Consider the following 21,503-nt stretch of genomic DNA (forward strand, 5'->3'; position numbering starts at 1 on the left):
AAGGGCTACTTGGTAATTAGACATTTTTATATATGGAATAGTGGATTTGGAGGTAAAATAACAGTCCAGACAAACAGCAGAATAAGAAGTATGAATGTGCCAGAATACAGGGTTTTCTAAAACATTAAAAGTGATCACGACAAAAATATCACAACTGAAATACCAAGTACAGCACATTCTTACATATCATGAGACAGGCCACTTAATAAATTCCATTTTTGTTATTCTGATTTGAGTAACCATATTTATGTAAAAAAAGTTAAATTGGATTTAAGAATATTTCACAGTTGAGTATTCACTGAACCAGCCACATTCCCTGCACACAATTCCTTTAAATGATCAAATTTTACTGCACACAAGAGACCGATTGTTGCAAAATGTTATACTTCTGTAAAGCACTTTCACATACCTTATCCCACCTAATTCACAAAGCTGGTATCCACCAATGGGGAAATACTTACCAGAAACTCCAAGACCAGTCTAGTGTTTCAGTTTTTAAAAAAAGTTCAAGAGATGCCCTGCTCCTGCCCCCTCCCCTGACTCCAGTTGTTCTAGCTCACCCTTCTACTTTCTTGTCTCTGTGGAGAAGGAGACACTAGGGGTATGAGGAAGGAAGTGAGCACAGGGCAGCTCACAAAATGGAAGCAGAGGAGTTGGACGCTGGGGAGGGGTGGATGGGCACACAGCACAGAGTGCCTGCTCACACAGCACAGTGCCTGCTCAGTGTAAAGCACAGGCAGGCCCTGAGGCTTGACTCAGCTACTGTGGTCCCAATTTTTGGCCATGCGTCACCAAGTTTAACCAAAGATTACAGCGTAGATCTCATCCAGCAAGAGTGGAAGGTGGCCCTGCTTCAATTTGAAATAAAACTGTTAACATTTCTTCTAGAGAGAAGGAGTTCCATCCTCACCACCTAACTGGGGGGTTTTAGCTTCCAAATTCTAAACAAGAGCAGGGGAACAATTGCTGGGTAACTGCTGTCATAGTGTATGTAGGGTGTGTGTTTGTGTGTGGTGTGGCCCCACCATATCCCCCAACAATTCAATCTGAAAGAGCCCTCACGTTCAAGATTAAGGTAAGAGCTGTTTGTAGAAGAGCCAGAATTCCAGGGGCTTAGGGAACTTGGTGAATCGCCACCCCTGGAAATAGCATGTGGGCAAGGAAGTCAGTTACTGGAGTGTTGTGTGGGGAGACGGGAGGAGTTTATTCAGATGAACTAATCAATAAACACAGGGCTCTGCGCTGGCCAGGGGCAAGCCTCTGAAAGTCAGCTTCTTTTAAGTCAGCTTCTTTTTAAGTCAGCTTCTTTTCGGAGAGCACCATTCTTGGATAAAGAGGACCCAGGGATGGCAATAGGGCTCTTTAGACACAAAAACCTGGAAGAACTTAAACTGGCAAAATTGAAGAAATGTCTTCAGACAAAAGAAGTGCAATAGTTCTCAGATCTCCCCAAGACATTGGGTACAAGTATCTCCCACTTCCAAACGACAAAGGTTTCCAAGCCAGACTGGCACGGTGGACTAAGCAATCAAAATGTAGTTCTTGAATCACGTGGGAGCTTCTTAAACCCCAGACCATAATCAGACTCTGACTTTTCACAGACCCCCCAGATGATGTGATGGACTGGCCCAAGCCTTCCCCAGCCCCCCAGAGAGGTCTAGGATATTCAGGAGCCCATGGCATTGCGGGGACCCCCAGCTCCACATCAGCCTGCTAGCCAGCTTGAATCTTCCCTGACCATCCTTCAGAGTGACCGATTTTACCTGGGCATCTTTGATTTCCTGGTGAAGACCAACCCTGATGGGTCTGGGATCAGTATTTTTTCTCCTATGATTCAAAGCTAAACCCATCTTTTTACAAGATGAAAAGGAACGGGGCTGGGGAGGCTGCACATCGTCTTGGTATGTAGTCTATTTTGTGCTCATGAAAGAAAACCGACCTCAAACTCCCTAAGGATAATGCAAAAATAAACCTTCTGCTGACCTCCTGTACATAGAAGCAGCCTGGCCCTGTTGAGTGCCTTGCACTTCCAAAGGGGTGAGAAAACCGCAGAATGAAAGGCTGAGGACAGCCCCAACGCAGGCAGCCAGCTGTGGGGAGCTAAGAAACCTCGGTCAATCAGGTCCTCACGAGGCAAGCCCAGCAAGGCAGCTATGTCTGTCTGTCTGTCCTTCAGAGGGGCTGCGGTACTCACGGGCAGTTCGGATGGTGCTGCTGGGTTGACTTCGAGGGCTGGAACCATGCGGATTCACGGCCCTCACAGCAAACTGGTAGTTGGTATCAGGATCGAGGCCCTTGATGACCATGGAATCCATCTGGATCTGTTCTCGGATTGAGGTCCAACTCTTGTCGAAATCTGGCCTTTATTGATTAAAAAAAAAAGAAAAGCAGAATGAAAAACAGTAGTTTAGGAATAGCAGAAAAAATGGAAGCTTGCTGGCTATGCAAACTAACGGCGTTTGAACACTGGAAGTAAGACTTATAAAAATAAGTAAACATTTCCTATTTCCTACCAAAAAGTCATCTTGATTTGACATCACAGGTAAAAATTTGCAGGTCCTTGCTGATAAATGCAAGCAGATCATTTTTAGGGCCAGTGTTCAGTGCTGTTTCAAGATCACTGGCTTTTCCTTGCATGGCCTTGACTGTGGTGAAAAGATTCCCATATAGGAGTTCATTTTCAAGGACTCTGCCTGCCAGATGTCTCATAAATAAGCCTTCCCCTGACAATCCCTGTTCCCAGGGGTCAGGAGAGCACAGATTCTATCTATTCACAATCTGTTCGCAAAATAAACAAATATAAATTTTTAGGGTAACTAGTTGTGTAAACTGCCATGGGAAAACCCAAGAAGACTCTGTTCACAGCCATTCTTACTCTTCACAAAATTGCACAACTGTGCCAACTTGCTGAACGTTCACATGTCCTTCTGAGAACCCTATAGAGAGTGCAGACCTTGACTCAGAGCTTCCGCCTAAGGGACAACATACAGGGGTTAAGAGAACAAATTCTGGAGCTAGACTGAGCCATTCAAATCCTGCCTCTATTGGTCACTAGCTGCTATTTCGCCTCTTTAAGTCTCTAGTTTCTCATCTGTAAAATGGGGTGATAAAAGTACCTATTTAAGAGGGCCATCTTAAAGGAGAAATGAGCTCTTTATCCTCAGCAACAGTGCCAGGCATTGTAACCGAGCAGGACCCTATGGGACCTTCCCAGTACAAGACCCCCAGTTCCCAATGTTCTCAGCCTGCCTTCTGGCTGTAGAAAAACTCTGTGTGTGTGTGTTCAATTGCTAAGTTGTGTCTGGTTCTTGGTAACTCCAAGAACTGTAGCCCACCATGCTCCTCTGTCCATGGAATTTTTCAGACAAGAATACTGGAGTGAGTTGCCATTTCCTCCTCCAGGGGATCTCCCTGACCCGAGGATTGAACCCACGTCTCCTGCCTAAATCTCCTGCATTGGCAGACAGATTGTTTACCACTTGAGACACCTGGGAAACCCAGAAAAATTTTAGTCAAAGAATAAATGTAATCAGACTAGTGAGAAAATGCAGAAAGAAAGAAAAAAAGAACAAAAAACAAGATAAAATAACAGTAGCTAAGCCCTTAAAAAAAGCCAAGGAATTTTAGTTCCCTCTCAAGGGCTTCCCTGGTGGCTCAGCTGGTAAAGAATCCACCTGCAATGTCGGAGAGTTGGGTTGATTCCTGGGTTGAAAAGATCACCTGGAGAAGGGAACAGCTATCCACTCCAGTATTCTGGCCTGGAGAATTCCATGGACCATATAGTCCATGGGGTTGCAAAGAGCTGGACATAACTGAGCAACTTTCACTTCACTTCACTCCAGGGGCTGTAGATAATATCCTGAGCCATGTCCTTTGAGCTGCTTTGCAGCAACTGAAACCTCCACCAGACGAAGATGTTAACTGTATGCTGCCCACAAGCACACAGATCCCAGACCATTTGGAACCAGAAGGTTGATAATATTGACTCCTGATTACCTCACCACCAACCAATCAGAAGAATGTCCAGGAGCTGGTCACCCGTTCCCACACATGTTTAAAAACCTTTTCCTGATAGTCTTCAGGACTTTTAAACACTAGCTACCCTGGACGCCTTGATTTGCTCCTGAAACAAACATTGCACTTCCCTTCACCACAACCCAGTATCAGTGGATTGGCTTTACTGAGCCAACAAGAGGACAAAAGTGTGGTTCAGTAACATCATCACATAGTAAACACTCAGCACGGATTAGCATTATGTAAGGGATGTACCCAGCTCACAGAGCTGACAGGCAACCCTGGGCCACCTGCTTACTCTATATACCTGTGAACTTCAATGCAGCATCACTAGCCTAGGTGGCTAATCAGTACTTGAAATGTAGCTCATCTGAATTGGGAAATGCTATGAGTGTGAAATGGACAATGGATTTTTTTAAGTGTAAAATATTTCATTAATATTTATATAGATAATGTGTTGAAATGATAATATTTTAGATTCAGTGGGTTAAAAAATACATTATTGAAATTAATTTCCTTTGTTTCTTATTACTTTTTAAATGACCATATTAAAAAACTTAAAATTCCATATAGGCTTGCACTTTCTAACAGACAGTGCTGTTCTATATGGACTTCCTAGTTGGAGGGAGAAAGGAGAGCTTTTCAGCTGGTGAGAACTGCAAAATAAAATTTGGGAATATTTGCACATGGTTGAGGGACAGTGCAAATGGCCTAACTGGAATAGAGGATTTTTATTAATAACTAAAAATAACTATCATTTATCATGTTCTTGTGAAGTATCAAGTATTTTTCTAATAGTTTAACTCATTTACTTCTCAAGAGTATCCTATGAAGTAGGTGTTAAAATTAAACACCTCCACTTTCTTTGAAGAGGAAATTAAGGCACAGAATGGGTAAGTAACTTGCCTGAGGTCACACAGCTGAAAAACGTGAGGCCTACTTGGGTTGATGGGAGAAGATTAGACTAAGATCTTTGATGTTGAATGAAAAATGGGGTGATAGTTGTTGCAGGGGTTGGTCTCCATCTTAGTTTGCTTCCTGACCAACTTCTCAGCTCTTCAATCGTTAAACACTTCTGCTCACAGGTATCTAGAGGAATGTGTGTGTGCGTGCACGCACGTGTGCATGGTCATGCTCAGCTGTGTCCCACTCTTTGCGACCCCATGGACTGTAGCCCACCAGGCTCCTATGTCCATGGGACTTTTCAAGCAAGAATGCTGGAGTGGGTTGCCATTTCCTTCTCGAGGGGATCTTCCCAACCCAGGGATCGAACCCGCATCGGAATACTCATCTCCTGTGTCTCCTGCATTGGCAAGCAGATTTTTTACCACTGCACCACTTGGAAAGTCCCATTTACAGGACGGCAGGAAGCAAAAAGATTGACATCTGTCCTTTACGAACAACTTAATAGGCAAACAAATAAACACTCATTTTGCTGAAAGGAGATGCGTGGACAGTGCATGGATTTCTCTAACATGCGCTCTCCTTGCTTTTCATTAGCAAGAATTGATGAGAGACAGTCCTAAAGAGAGAGGAGTCCTAAAGCCTGGTAAAAGTTGATTCCATGGGCTAACTGTGCTGATGAGTTTATGGGACTCATATCTCACAAGAATTCACGTGTTTGGAGAAGCAGAGGTCACGGGGATGGCCACTGGAGGAAGTAGGGCTCATTTCTCTTTCGACTTTCCTTTCCCTAAAGATGGACTTCTCACATAAACAAACTCTGCCATTGAAGATAAAACCTTAGTGACTGGAAGGAAACACATTTCCAAACTCTAATTAAAACAAAATCACTTCGCAGAGGAAAGTCATAGGGGATGCCCAACAGTAAAGTCAGGAAAGATGTGATCTTTAGATAAAACTCTCCTGTTATCTTTGCTAAGCTTCCTTTGTGACATTTATAGAGGAAAGGACCTGCAGCTGCGCTCAAAATGTGTCATTGTCCACCCAGGGCTACCTGCAAATATCTGCAACAATCTTCATTGTTCAACAGTTTCCCAGCTCCCCCAGCAAGAGACTATTTTGTATTTGTTCATTTAATGCAAGAAAGAAAGTCATATTTTCAGTGAATAAGAGATTGACATTATTAACATTTCATCTCATTGTATACACTGAGAGCAAAGCTCACGTAGATTGAACAGCAGTTCAAAACATTTTGCCTCTGACTTTGTCATGAGTTTTGCATTTAAATGTTTGTAGAGTCTCTAGGCAAACAAAAGTGCAAAGGTGAGGCTGAGAGAGAGAGAATCAGGTTAAAGTATTGTCTTAGTGCATCCTCAAATAATAGCTTTATCTTTTTTCCACTAAGTAAAATCATTGTATTCTAACTACAAAGTTGCCAGTTGAATCACTATAGCAACGATAGCCTGCCAATTTCCCCCATCGGGAAAAGGCTAGAGGGGAAGATGTAGACTAAGACAAGTGCTGCCATCCCAGGTAAAGATGGTTGGCCATGAGCAAAGCAGGCACTTAGACACTTGCCCAAAGAGTGGGAAGGGTTGGGTTGTGCATCCTATATCTCAGGAGACCAGTAGGACAACTTTGGAAGGTGGTTGGGCAGCGGAAGTCAGAGGGAACAGATACAAGTCTGTCAGCAGCGACTATTCAAAACCCAGTTAGCTGATTCAAGTAATCGAGACTCACTCGCTGTTTGGGTAGGAAGAAGCATCGCCATTGGCTCTGCTAGCATCAGCCTGGTTATCAGGAATCTTAGAGACTGCTTGGTCCCAGTGCTTAAGGGTTCTCAAAGATTACATGCAAGATTCTATGTGTGAACATCATTTCATTTTCCTAAGTAAAGGGTCCTCAGTCTCTTATCAGATTCTCAAGTATAATCATGATCCCCAAAATTTTAGAAGCCACTGTCTAGTCCAGTCTCTCATTCTACCCGTGTGGATACTGATGGAAAATAATTTATCCAAGGTCATAAAACCACAGGGTGGTATATATTTCTGTTTTATTTCCTTTCTTTGGCATTTTGACCACCTTGACTATTGCCAAGTTCACCCTTAGTGGGCAATCACTTTTCTTGGGATCATCAAACCCAGTGGGTGGCTGCCTTGGGCTACTCACTTGGCAAGTGATTAATGATTATCAGCCATGCATCCATCAAGGAAGCTATATTCTGGGAGGCTCTAAGGAACTATAAACACAGTTCCATTTTCAGAGTTTCTAATCTAATTGGCAGATAATACATTTAAGGACCAGCAGGAAGCCAGCACAAAGTCACCTATTTTGAGAGCTGTATTTTTGAATGGGTCAATGTGAACTGACATCCTGGGGAAACAATACAAGACTAGGAAGAATTTAAGCTAGATTTCAAATATATTTGGGTTCTGGTAACTGAAAAGGAATAGAACATCTCTGGGTGCAGTAATAGTTCTATGTATGGTGTGGATAAAATTAGCACCAGCTACATGAAAATACACTGTGGGATATTCAAGGACAATAAATAATATGGGTCCCTAGTATGAGTGATCAATTAATCTATATGAAAGATGGGTACAATATATAAAAACATTAGCCGTAAGTAAGTAGGTAAGTGAACATATGGCACCTCTCTGCATATCTCACATAGTCAAAGCTTTCCTTATCAGTCTACCAATCTGTCAGGCTACCCAATGATCCTCACTTGCTCCCATTAATCTAGCTACCCACTGCGTTTATTCCCAAATTTATTTATGACTTTTGTGTTTGTTATTGTAATTATGTTGCTTAATGCAACATTATATAAACTAGTGAATGTGAGTAAAAAATATAGGTAATAGCTATGTTAATGCTTTTGAAAGACTTGGTAAAGCTGAGTCACTAAAATACAACTGCCTTTGAACTCAGTGAAAGCAAGACAACTGTAAAACAGTGAAAAGATTATAAAATTCCAGAAGAATCTGCAATCAGGTAACTTTGGAAGTGACTCTAAAATTTTAACTTGAAAATAATGTAAGTAGAAATTGTAGATGATACCTTATAAGTATGGTTAAAATGTCTATATTATCAAAAGTAATCTACACATTCAATGCTGCTGCTGCTGCTGCTAAGTCGCTTCAGTCGTGTCCGACTCTGCGTGACCCCATAGACGGCACCCCACCAGGCTCCTCTGTCCCTGGGATTCTCCAGGCAAGAATACTGGAGTGGATTGCCATTTCCTTCTCCAATGCATGCATGCAAGCTAAGTTGCTTCAGTCAGGTCTGACTCTGTGCGACCCTATGGACAGCAGCCCACCAGCCTCCTCTGTCCACAGGATTCTCCAGGCAAGAATACTGGAGTGGGACATATTCAACGCAATCCCTATTAAAATTCCAATGCCATTTTCACAGAAATAGAAAAAAAAATAGCAGCAAACCAAATTTGATAGCACATTAAAAGGATCTTACATGATCGAGGTGAATTTATCCCTGGGATGAAAGAGTGGTTCATTGTAAGCAAATCAGGAAGTCTGATACACCACATATTAAAAAGCAGAGACATTACTTTGTCAACAAAAGGTCTGTCTAGTCAAGGCTATGATTTTTCCAGTAGTCATGTATGGATGGTGAGAGTTGGACTATAAAGAAAGCTGAGTGCAGAAGAATTGATGTTTTTGAACTGTGGTGTTGGAGAAGACTCTTGAGAGTCCCTTGGACTGCAAGGAGATCCAACCAGTCCATCCTAAAGGAAATCAGTCCTGGGTGTTCATTGGAAGGACTGATGTTAAAGCTGAAACTCCAATATTTTGGCCACCTGATGCGAAGAGCTGACTCATTTGAAAAGACCCTGATGTTGGGAAAGATTGAAGGCGGGAGGAGACGGGGACAACAGAGGATGAGATGGTTGGATGGCATCACCGACTCAATGGACATGAGTTTGGGTAAACTCTGGGAGTTGGTGATGGACAGGGAGGCCTGATGTGCTGCAGTTCATGGGGTCACAAAGAGTCGGACACGACTGAGCAACTGAACTGAACTAACACACCACGTTAACAGAACGAAGGAGAAAAACAGATGACCGTCTCAATAAATGCAGAGAAAGCATTTGACAAAATTCTACATGCTTCATGGTAAAAACTCTCAACAAGTTATGTACAGAAGGAATTTACCTCAACATAATAAGGGCCATGGGTTTCCCTAGTGGCTCAGTGGTAAAGAATCCGTCTGCCAATGCAGGAGATATAGGCTCAATCCCTGGGTGGGGAAGATCCCCTGAAAGGCATGGCAACCTACTCCAGTATTCTTGCCTGGGAAATCCCATGGACAGAGGAGCCTGGTAGGCTACAGTCCATAGGATCACAAAGAGTCAGACATGACTCAGTGACTACAACAACAATAAAGGCCATACGTGACAAACCCACGGCTAACATCATACTCAGCCGTCAAAAGCTAAACAATTTTCGTCTAAGATCAGTAACAGGCTGAACAAAGGTGCCCACCCTGACCATTTCTATGAAACTAGTACTAGAAGTTCTAACCAGGGCAGTTACACAAGAAAAAGAAATAAAAGCCTTCCAATTGGAAAGGAAGAAGCTAAATTGTCTCTGTTTACAGATGACATGGTATCATACAAAGGAAACCTTAAACATTTCACCCAGAACAATTAACAAATTCAGTAAAGTTGCAAGATACAAAAAAATACAAAAATCAGTTCTGTTTCTATACACTAACCAACTATCTGAAAAAGAAGAGCTTTAGGAAATGTAAATAGTTGCTTGGAACATGGCCTCATAAGACATTCACGACGAAACAAAAATTCAAGACGATCTCGTATGCAGAAACAAAAGTGCAAAGCCACCTCAAATGACAAATGTAAAATCTTACATTCAGGTTTTTCTTTTTAGAAAGCAAATGGCAGAGATATATGGTGGAGAAAACCCAGTGTGACAAAGATCTATGGGGAAGCAGGGGATACTGATCACAAACTCAATATGAGTTCTCTGGACAACCTGCTGTTGAAAAGGTCCAGTGTTCATATTCTGGGAAAAAATGGCTTTCTAGGTTGATCACTTGGCAGAAGTGCTCTAGATCCATCTCCACTGAGGCAGAGTGCAAAGGACTGGTTATTGTCTGGCTTGAGTCAGAGAGAATACAGTGAACATAGGCTAGTGTCTTTAGATGAGAGATAAGATGGTCAAATGGAGATGGTGAAAATGCCTTCAGTGTTTTTCATATCAGAATAGGAGACCCAATAATTCCTTACAAGGAGACCAATGGCAGTGCATTATAAAGAAGACCCCTAGACGGCAATTAAGAATGGTTGACAACGAAGTCAACCATGTAGAGGGCTGAGCTCTGCACTGGTGGCTGTCTTGAAGCAGAGGTTGGGTGACCATCAGTCAGAAATATAACCAGCTACTTTCTGAACACAGTCAGAGGTTGGACTTCATTCAACATTTCTGACCTCAACTCACAGTAAGAAATACATTTTTGCAAAGCAAACCAATATACCTATTCATATACGTATACTATATGACTTATATGTGAGTACAAAGCTGAAAGGAAAATTTTAAGAAAAATTACTTATCCTTACTGTTATTCACTTTACTATTTTCTCTTCTTTTCTTTTCTCTCTTTTTTTAATGCTGGTAAGATCCCACTAAGGGCTTCCCAGGTGGAGCTAGTGGTAAAGAACTTGCCTTTCAATGCAGAAGATGTAAGAGACCTGGGTTCAATCCATGGGTAGGGGTGATCCCTGGAGGAGGGCACAACAACCCCTCCAGTATTTGCCTGGAGAATCCAATGGACAGAGGAGCCTGGCAGGTTACAGTCAATGGTGTCACACAGAGTCGGACACGACTGCAGAAACTTAGCGCAGTACAGCACGCATGCTCTAGATACAGCACTCTTTACGGCACTGCTTTTCAACATTTTTGAATGATCCACAATGAGACACACTGAACACTGTGAAACAAACACAACTGAAACACGTTTCACAAAATAATTCTTACTTTTATTATGTGCGATGCCCTCTGATATTTTCTTTTCTGTTCCACTTTACTTTCGAAAAACTGTTGGTCAGGACACCTTCAACTGATTTCTCTGCCTTCTAATGAGTCCATGGGTTGAGAACCCCTTCTCCAGAAAGTTTGAGCTGAGGTGAGGAGTGACATTCAAGCATGCTACAGACATTAACTAGGAAACAGGACTAGGGATGACTAAATGCTAAGAAATGCTTAGGCTAAGTGCTAAGAAAATTCTTTTGAGAGTGGAATTTGTTGGAGCAGAAAACAGCCCTCTAGGAGATTCATAGACCATCCAGAGTGGCCTTGACGGTGGAGGCCACTCTTCGGGGCCTGAGATAGAGTGGACCAAAAGCCTAATTAGAGTACAATCCAAGATACACGTGTCCTCCTTCCCTCAATATGGGACCTAGAATTCCATGATTTAATGTTTACTGGAGGACCCTGGATTATTTGGAAGCTCCTTCCTTCAATATTTTCTTTCATGTTATTCCTTCCAAGCATCATTTCCAAAAGAGAATTGAAATGATTCTTCTCTGGACTCTCTCACCTCTTAAATCTGATTCTACCATTATACTGAATATATTACCTTCTAATGTAATTTTATATTTCTGTCTTCCCTAGTAGGCTGTGAGCTCATTAACATGCTTATTGTCTTATTCATTTCTGTGATCCCTGGAATGTCTGCATGATCTTTCAAAATGCAAATTCTATCAATCCCTTTCCCACCTGACATTTCCCATAGCTCCCTATTCCCTTCAGGACGAACATGAGATCCTTTATAAAGCCTTTCCTGCTCCAAACCTCATTTACCTACCCAGGCTTCTCTCTCACCACAGAGAGCTCCAGGCTTCTAAGCAGGTCCAAGAGCATTTTCTTTTTGCCTCCAAGACACTGCTAGAGTAGTTTCTTTTAGCCTGAGCCGTTCCACGCCACTTCCTCTCTCCCCTTGTTCCTGATTATCACTGATGTATCCTTCTTGGCTCCTTTAAGAAGCCTTCCCAGATTCCTTCAGAACTGGGTTAAATGTCAAAGTTGTGTTCCCCTAGGCCCCTGGACCTCCACCCCTGCCCACAACACTCACCACTCTGTACTCTGCTCCTCTGCCTTCCCCACTGGACTGCTCCAGCAAAGGCAGCAGCCGATTCACCCCAAAATCTCTTGCACATGCTTTGCACACGGAGGATGCTCGATACGTACATGTTTGGGTGAATGTGTGCACATAAGGATGAACTGAACTGAACTGAAATATCTTCAGGCTTGGACACTGGGAATAACATGATGCCCTAAACCAGAGGGTGGCAAACTTCAGCTGGCTGTCAGTTCTTATAAAGTTTTATTGAAACACAACCACACCTATTTATTTAGGTATTATCTATGGTTGTGTTCTGGCTACAAAGGCAGAGTTCAATAGCTAAGATAAAGACCATACAGCTGCCAAAGCACAAAATATTTACTACCTGGCCCTGTAGAAAGAGTTTGTCAACCCTTGGTCTAAGACAACAGTCTTTATGTAACCTTGTTTGTGCTATTTTAACCATCTGTAGAAGCCTGGAATCCCTTTTTAGAATAATATCTTTAAATGCATAAAATGCATTGGATTACCAAGGAAACCTATACCAGATTAAATATACTAGAAACAATGACCTAAACAATAATAAAATTATGATAAGTCAATATACGTATCATTATACTTCTTCATTAATGCAGCAAATAATACCTAGATATGGATTCATTAACTATAATAATTTCATCTTAGTAATATGCATAAATGGAACTTTGAGATATATGCAACAATTGTAACGGGATAAGAACATATCTATGATTCTAAAGATGACAAAGGCATAGGAATTGCTAATGCCACTGCAGTTGACTATATTTGTATTTGAATAAATTAAATTTCAGCTGGTAAAGCTAAGGATGAATTTTTGTCCAATCAAAGTTCAGGGACCCCTGGCCTTCTATCCATGAACCCTTTGGGGACACACAGACTGCAGGTTAAGCACCCTGCTTTAAGATCCCATAGATTATCCAGAATGAACACAAAGGAGTGAAAGAAAATCTCATGCTCAGAAAGGTCTCTAAGTCTCTCAGTTTTACAGAGTTGGTTTTAGGCAGGATTTGCTCTACATTAAAATGAACTGCAGAGGAAGTCCAAAACTGCTAAGTAATCACAGTCAAGGAAAAAAAAAAAAAAAACGATGTATTATTTGACCTTCAGCTTTCTTCATTTATGAATTGGTTCAACCCAACCAAACGACAAACAGATGGATAGAATGGAGTAATGCTAAACTCAGCTGGCAAGTTGTCCCTGGCGGGGCACTAGAGAGCTCACTTTCATTTACAGTTTACAAATGACTCCCAATGCTGGTATGCAAGAATTCGATTTGTGTCACCTCCCATCAATCTGACCCAGGATTACATCAGGAAAGCTCACGGTAGGAGGCACTGAAGCTTTAAGCGATCAATTTGTAGAACTGTAGGTGAAACTTCTGCAAAAACATTCAGAATCGCCCTTCCTTTTGAGCCTGAGTGGAGAAACTTGATGGCTACCAGAATTTCTAGGACGAGGCACCACTCTGGAAGGTGGTTCTGAAATTTTCAATTTGGAAACTAAAGGTAAAAAAGGAGTTTTCACAAACCACCACTTGTTAACATGAAATGGTGAAATGGTAGCCGACAGCCAAACAAGCCTATTCTTGCTTATTTCTACTTCTACTGTTGGTGGCAAGGAAGGTTCATAATTAGCACAACTTTCTTAATACTTTGATGACAAGAAAGGGGGTTTTTTGTTGTTGTTTCCTATTCTCTCCAAAATTAATTAATTGTGTAAGGACAATTCTTTAAATATATCAAGTTTATACTTTTGGGGGCAGGAAAACCAACACAGAGCTACATCACTGTTAAATGTTACAGACATTTGCCCAGTTATTGCTATAAACTCTAGTAAAACACTATGAAACAAGTTGGCAACTGGCAATTCACTTGCCTGTTATAAAGTCTCCAAAATACAAGTTATCATTCAATATGAAATAAAATCACAATGGGAGCCTTCAAGTTAGTCTTATGCATTAGGTATTATCTGAAGTGTTACCACATACCGCTATCCCTTTTACGATGAGAAAACAAAAGCAATGAACAGCTTTGGATTGGGGGGAAGGAGAGGAGACATGGGTGCAGATTCAGTTTGGGTTTTGTCTGTTTTTTTTTTTTCTATAGTTGTTAAGGAAGGATGTTGGTTACTATTGTGGCCTTGGAAATTAGTGCTAAAGGATTCACTGAATCTCCTGTGATTAGTGTGGCCATAAGTTTCCATGTGGCTCAGGGCAAAGAAAAGAGTTGACATTTAAAAACATTCTTCCACAAGCCACTCTTCTAAACATTGTGCGTGCTCAGTCACTTAGTCTTGTCTGACTCCTTGTGACCCCGTGGACTGTAGCCTGCCAGGCTGCTCTGTCCATGGAATTCTCCAGGCAAGAATACTGGAGTGGGTTGCCATTTCCTTCTTCAAGGGATCTTCCCTACCCAGGGATCGAACTTGCATCTCCTTCATTGGCAAGCAGATACTTTTACTACTCCACCACCTGGGAAGTAGACATCTATTTATCTTCACAACCCTCCTGAAGTATCCACAGTTGTCATCCCTACTTTACAGCCAAGGGAAGTAAGGTTCAGAGGGTTAAGGATCTTGCTAAGTTGGCAGCTATTTGTTGACAGTCTCTGGATTCAATCCCATGACTGCCTATGTCCAAAGGTTCTCCAGCACCTGTTTGAAATGTGCTATGTTTCCTCCATGCTAGGCATCTTATTCCAGAGCGGAGCAAGTCAAGATGTTACCTGCATGTCCTGGCAAGGAAGACAGACACTGATCAAGTAATTAACAAGTGTGCTAAGTGTTGCTAGTAAATGTTGCAGGTATACCTAACCTAGTCTGAGGTGGGGGCAGGGATTCAGGCAAGGCTTCGTAGAGGAAGTGGTACTTCAGCAGAGGAAATGAAGGATGAACAACAGTTAGTTAGCTAGGTAAAGAAGCGGAAGAGCCATCCTAGCAGAGGATAGCAAGCATAAAGACCTCTAGACAAGAAAGAACACGGCTATAAAGGAAAACAGAAAAGACCTATCATAAAAGCCTTACTAAGAATCGTTTGCACTGATTGAGCACTTACTGTATAACAAGTGCTGTTCTGTGCATTATGTAGGCATTAACTCATTTAATCTCATAACAACTCTGTGAGGTAAGGAAATTATCTCCATTCTTCTATCTGAGGCACGGAGAAGTTAAGTAATCTAGCTAAAATCTTATGGTTTAAAAATGGTGGAGACTAGCGTTGGACAAGGAGGCAGGATCACAAGGACAGAAAATCAGAGTCATCAGATTTTAGAAGTCAAACTGTTCAGCATTATTTCACGTGTAAGAAAGCTTAAAACTGGAATCAAGCCACTTGTCCCCAAGATCAGAGGCCAGCTCAGAACTGTGTCTTCTGATTTCAGATGTGGACAAACTTGAACCCGAGAGATAATACCAAATACTGGACTGTAAGACTCAGTTCTGAATGGAACACTTCCTTAACCTTCAAAGACGGTGACCTTGACCATGAGTCACACCATGTCATCCCTTAAAACTATTCAAGGAAAATCCATAATCCATTCAGCTTCCACTCTGAATCCCAAACTTGATCTGCATTTCAGGAACAGTCTTTGCAGGGTCAATGCCTAAGAGGAAACTAATTAAATTCACTTGCTACTTCTAGCCCAAGGAAGTTGATGATGGGATGGAAAGACAGATGATGACTTTTGACAAAAATATCAATTTGTAAAATAATTTTCAAAACCCACCCAGGTGTGCATGACCTTGAGATTCTCAAGTAAAACCAATATGTAGACATTACAATTAGTTTAAAAGCAGCTCTGCGTGAAGATGAATTTTCCAAGTCTTATTAGGGAAGGCATCTGCAAGGGACCAGGGAATTATTTAGGCAGAAAGGTGTGAAAGAGAAAAGAGAGGCGGCACTTCTCTTTCATATTTATTAGTATTCCTGTCTTGGGTTGAGATTTAGAGATCATTTCTTGACCTGTGTCCCTAAAACACACAGAAATGTTTTGAACTTTCACATGCACTCAAAATTAGCCTTAGTGGCCTTTTTATTGAAAATTACTGAAAAGAGTTTTCATCTGTCCTTTCTAACAGTGGACAGTGCAAAGCTCTGAAGCAATTTTAATCAATCAGGTTACACCTATAGAAAAAGCTACATAGTGAGCTCCCTGCATACAAACCTTCAAGTTGTGAACTTTCAAAATGTGAACATGTGTTCACATGGCTAATCATGTAAGTTAGTTCACATGTCTGGTGTCACATGCATATATCCGCTACAAGTGGCTGTGTTTTTGTGTACTTTACTGTACGGTACTGTACAGGATACAGCAGTACAGAATCTTTATTTCAAGCTCAGGATGTCTAGAAGCAAGCACAAAGCAGTGGTGAGGTAGCAGGTACTGCTGCACTCTTCAAGGTATTGTACTGTAAGATTAAAAATGTTTTCTCTATTTTTTTTTTTTATATATTATTTTTGTGAAAAATGTTATAAACCTCTTATAGTACAGTAATATATAGGCAATTGTGTTAGTTGGGTACCTACTTTGCTGGACATGAAAATAATTGGATTTACGAATGCACTCTCAGAACAGAACTGGTTCATATGTAGGGGACTTGCTGCATGCTGCTGCTGCTGCTGCTGCTAAGTCGCTTCATCGTGTCTGACTCTGTGCAACCCCACAGACGGCAGCCCACTAGGCTCCTCTGTCCCTGGGATTCTCCAGGCAAGAATACTGGAGTGGGTTGCCATTTCCTTCTCCACTTACTGTATAGGTAAGTTAAATAAAAACTATTTTTACCTTTAACCAACTTGATAGATAGCATATATGGAACATGTTACCTCAATTGAAACTTCAAAGGACTATTTTTCCAGGCCTTTGGATTTTCATTGCCACCATAGTATATACTTTTTGCTTATGAGAAAAGCACTTACCCTAGGGAAATTCTTAGGCAGAAGGAGGAAAGTTTCTCAGATATTTATATCCAAAATATTTCAAAACATAGGTAGCTATATTTATGCTTGGTTCATATTTCAATAAACACTAAGATTGCTGCCCACAAAGAAATTTTCAGTATCACTTTAGAAATAAAATACCTTTCCTACCTCAAATGTATGGTTTTTCTGTTCTAGAAAAGCAGGAGGAAAAAGTTTTAAAATCATTGCAAGATATGTTACAGCCTGCAGGCTTACTTAGAATTTGCTTCTTCAAATATTTTCTACACTGATTAAAAATTTAAAATCTACTGTAAATAAGGAAGCTGATGAATAGCCCCCAGGGCAACCTTGGGAGAGATTATGAAAATTACTCTCATCTGAAAGCGTCATCCTGCCTAAGTCAGAAACCAAACTTCATCTCTGATACTGAGAGCGTCTGTTTAAGGTGCTCATGCGTAGGTATCCTCCAATTTACAGGATATAGAAGCTGGATGAGGAACAAAACTTTGCTTGGTCCTAAAGCCCATAACTTAAGAGAGCATGATAAATACATGAAATGTCCAAATGGAATTTTCCAGGCAAGAATACTGGATTGCCATTCCTTTCTCCAGGGGACCTTCCAGACCCAGGGATTGAACCCGAGTCTCCTGCATTGCAGGCAGATTCTTTACTGTCCAAGCCACCAGGGAAGCCCCCTTTCATGCATCACACATACATGAAGTGTCCAAATATGAACAAAACTAGCAGAAAAGCAGTCAGTGGCCCATCTATAGTTTTTCAGGTTAATCTTTTATTAGCCAATTAAATATTTCCTCGGAAAATTTTTAGTCTATTTTGTAACAGTGTCTTTGATATCATTATCCTTGTTGAATAAGAACCGCAACTGATGGATAAGCGCCTACCACGACAGAGGACTGGAATCTCATCTTCCAGTGATAGAACTCAGACAAGAACTTCACATTCAGGTGAAACCTGAGGATAACCACTGGCAATACACTGATTCTACAATTTCTTAGCCTTGGGCTGTCAAAAGCCTGCCTCTTGGGTATAAAATAAACATTTTGGCTCACATAGAGACCTGTCACAGGTGTTTCTGTACACAGGAGGTATCTGGGCAAAAAAACCTCAAGTTAAGCATTAAACAGACCTCTCTGGGAAAAAAGAAAACTGAAGACCCCCAAAGTCTCTCTCACACTAACTGCAGTTTCTGATTGAGAGTCCAGGAAAGCTCTCTCTAAACACATATCCTCAGGCTCTCGACTGAAATGGGATAGAGTCTGAGATGTTTACAAATGAATGTGGGGATTTATTTTGCAGCCAAACTCTAAATGCACAACAAGCTGTGAGAGCTTTCTTTCTGGAATAACAGCAAATAGCAGCCTAAGATGAGGCTTCCCATTTCTTCAGCCAGCAGGGCTCCAGGTGGGCTGAGTCCATGCTTACCTCTCCAAAGGTGGATCACAAATGCAAAGAGGATGTGGGGCTTTGTGGAAAAAGCACTGGGCTGGAAATCAGGAGACCTGAAGTTTAATTTTCATTTTGTCCCTAACCAGTCATTTTACCTTGGCAAAGCAACTTAAGCAATTGAGTCCCAATATCTTTCTTTGTGAAGGGGAAATAGTGGCATGGGGAAAAGGAACAGATACAGAATGTCTACTATGAATAAACTTTTTGAAGACTATAAGCAACAATTCTTCAATGAAGGTCACATTAGCTTAATACTACAGATGAGGAAATGGAGGTTCTGAGATAAACTAACTTGACTTAGAGTACGTATTCGGAAGAGATAACAGAAGCAGAATCCCTAGTATAGGAGCTGGAACCAGAAGCTAGCTTTCCCCATTCCATCATATTCCACTTGGAACACTTCAGTTTGAACCTAGCTTTCCAGGACATTGTAAAGACATACTTGTTAAGATAAACATAAAAAAAAAATTTAACAGTTTGTTAAAATGGTATAAACCTTTAAAATATTTATACACAGAATTTGGGGTCTGAGTCCCTCAAATGTTAGAGGTAATAACATTCTCAATGTTAAGATGCATCTTTTGCTGGAGAAGAATTACAATTGTTAAATGTAGGTACATAACACCCATATACACCTTACACTTGTTTCGATTTTTTGACATCTACGAAGTTCTTTCTCGTATGTGAATTTACTTGGTCCTCCTCATGATGCACTATAAGGTGGGAAGAAGCTATCATCCATATTTATTTATCACCCATATTTACTTATCACCCATATAAGGACAGCATAGTCAATGCTTTTGGGGCCTGTGTCACTTGCCCTTGTTCTGATTCAGCAGCAGCTGCGATACAGAGTTTCCTGTGAGCCTAACTCGCCTCTCAAGGCCAGCATAGAAAAAAAGCACACACTGTGCTCACGTCACTGCTCCTTCGATCCCTAGACCTACCTCCTTAATCCACAGGCCAGCCAAGCCTGGAAGGGTGGGAAGTTTGTTTTACCAGGGGAAAATGGCTCCTGTCTTTTTGATAAGCAAATTCAAGAGTAAATCTGTGCTCCAAAGAGAACTCCATGGAGTCAGACCCCTTTAGAAACCCCATTGCCTTTAGAAGTGACTTCTGTAACACAAGTCGTATGTCCTCCATCCCTCTCCTGACTTTCTCATTCCCTCTTCCAAATAAGTCTATTTTTACCAAAGTCCTCTTAAAACATTCTCCTTTTGGAGACTTCAAACTGTGTGGCTAAAGGAGGCGAAATGACTTACACAGTGCCCCCTGCTGGTGGCAGAAGAGGCAACAAGCACTCCCTTCCCGTTCTGGTTCTAAATCCAGCCTTCAGATTCTACTTTTCATTTGTTGACACAGGTTGTTGTGGTTTAGTCCCTAAGTCATGTTCAACTCTTTTGCAACCCCATGGGCAGTAGCCCACAAGGCTCCTCTGTCCATGGGATTTCCCAGGCAAGCATACTGGAGTAGGTTGCCATTTTCTTCTCCAGGGGATCTTCCCGACCAAGGGATCAAACATTCTTTACCACTAAACCACCTGGGAAGCCCACATACAGGTCAAGAAACTGTAATTTTCACCTTTTACCAATATGTCAGACTTAATTTTTTTAAAAACACAGGTTTTACCACAAAATTAACAGTAAATGATAGCCATCATTTTTGCTGGAAGTTACAGAGATGATCTGCTGGGCTATTATGAAAAACATTGCACATTTTTCAAAATTTTAAAGTATTACATTTTGCTTTGCTTGTGTTGGGCCAGTAAATTAGAAATTATAAGTTTCACTCTAAGTTTTACAGATGAGAAAGCTAAGTTGTAAGAACTTCTGTTGTCACAGTTTTACTATTTGAACTAGGCTTAGAATCTTTCTACTCCGGGCACATTCCGGGCTTTGCCTACCAAATCTGTTCAACAGCAGGACTGTAGATTATCTTCAATGAAGGGCATTGGTCTGGAGCTTTGCTGAGAACATCTTTTATTTATTTTTAGATTTTCCCAGCATCTGTTCCTCCCTTTTCCATTAATTGCACAATTTTCCTTTAAGAATGCAACCTTAAGGAACCCTCAATTGGTATACTTCAGATCTGAGCGACCCACCAGTCCTTAGTTCCAGAACTCGGAATTTAAGTGCCTGGCTAATTAGGATACTTTTCTCCTTGGCCACTATGATTGGGACCGGAGCTTGGCCAACTAGAATAAATACTAAGGCTCTAATGTGTCCACTGAGAAAGACCCACTCTTCTCCGTGGGGAGCCAGGCTAGTAGACAGCAGGCTTTCAGTGCCTGGTGGCCATCTTGCCACATTATTGGAAGAGCCTGAAAATAAAGCCAATAAAGGGGGAAACACTGCACAGAGACGGAGGGAGACAGACTGCTGATGTGACACGGAGTTCACCTTCCTCGAATTTAGATTTGTCACAGGACTTGACCATCACAGGGACCAGTACATTATGGTCTCATCTTTCAAGCTCCTGCCACTTACAGTTCAATAAGTCCCTCCTGAAATAAGCTCTGTACTCAAGCCTTAAAGAGACTCAGTGCAGGACTTCTCTGAAGAAACAAATATCTGTTTTCTACTACCAAAAAACAGGCTAGGAAGTCAAGAAACGGAAGCAGAGCTAATAAAATCTTGGCAGAATCCTTTGTCCCAGCTTCAGAGAGCCTCAGGAATGAGGTGCTAAATAAGTCTCTTTATGAATCCGTGAAGCAACTGGCCTCAGACAAACCCTGTCACTTTTAATGTAGAGAACACCAACTCCACAAACTTTGTTTTCCTTAGCTAGGTGCTCCATTCAAAATTCAGCTGCAACTAGAGCTCAAAGGAAGAGTCCTAGATGGGGAATTACTTTTGCTCATTGGTTGGTTGGGGTGTTCGGGTTTTTGTTTTTGCTTAAAATTACACAGCAGCATTGAGAATCCATGTTTTTACACCTGTAAGTTCTTAGAAGAACTTCTAATCACTCTTCTGCCCTCTGATGAGCTGAATATGAGAGCTAGAGAAGTAGATGAGAGAAAAAAGCTGAAACCAAACCAAGAAACTTGCCCCACAGCAATATGGAT

The 21,503-nt window shown here is 41.4% G+C and overlaps 1 protein-coding gene across 1 annotated transcript in view; it reads right to left on the reverse strand.

The window, feature by feature from the left end:
* The window catches only part of EGFLAM (EGF like, fibronectin type III and laminin G domains), a 194,229-nt gene that overhangs the window by 88,878 nt on the left and 83,848 nt on the right, over positions 1-21,503 (reverse strand). Inside the window, exon 7 of the mRNA XM_070357624.1 lies at positions 2,195-2,361. Within this exon, the coding sequence (XP_070213725.1) occupies positions 2,195-2,361 (167 nt within the window). The remainder of the gene's footprint in view (positions 1-2,194; positions 2,362-21,503) is intronic.

The sequence above is a fragment of the Bos mutus genome, chromosome 20, assembly GCF_027580195.1.
Source record: "Bos mutus isolate GX-2022 chromosome 20, NWIPB_WYAK_1.1, whole genome shotgun sequence".
Taxonomy (NCBI): Eukaryota; Metazoa; Chordata; class Mammalia; order Artiodactyla; family Bovidae; genus Bos; species Bos mutus.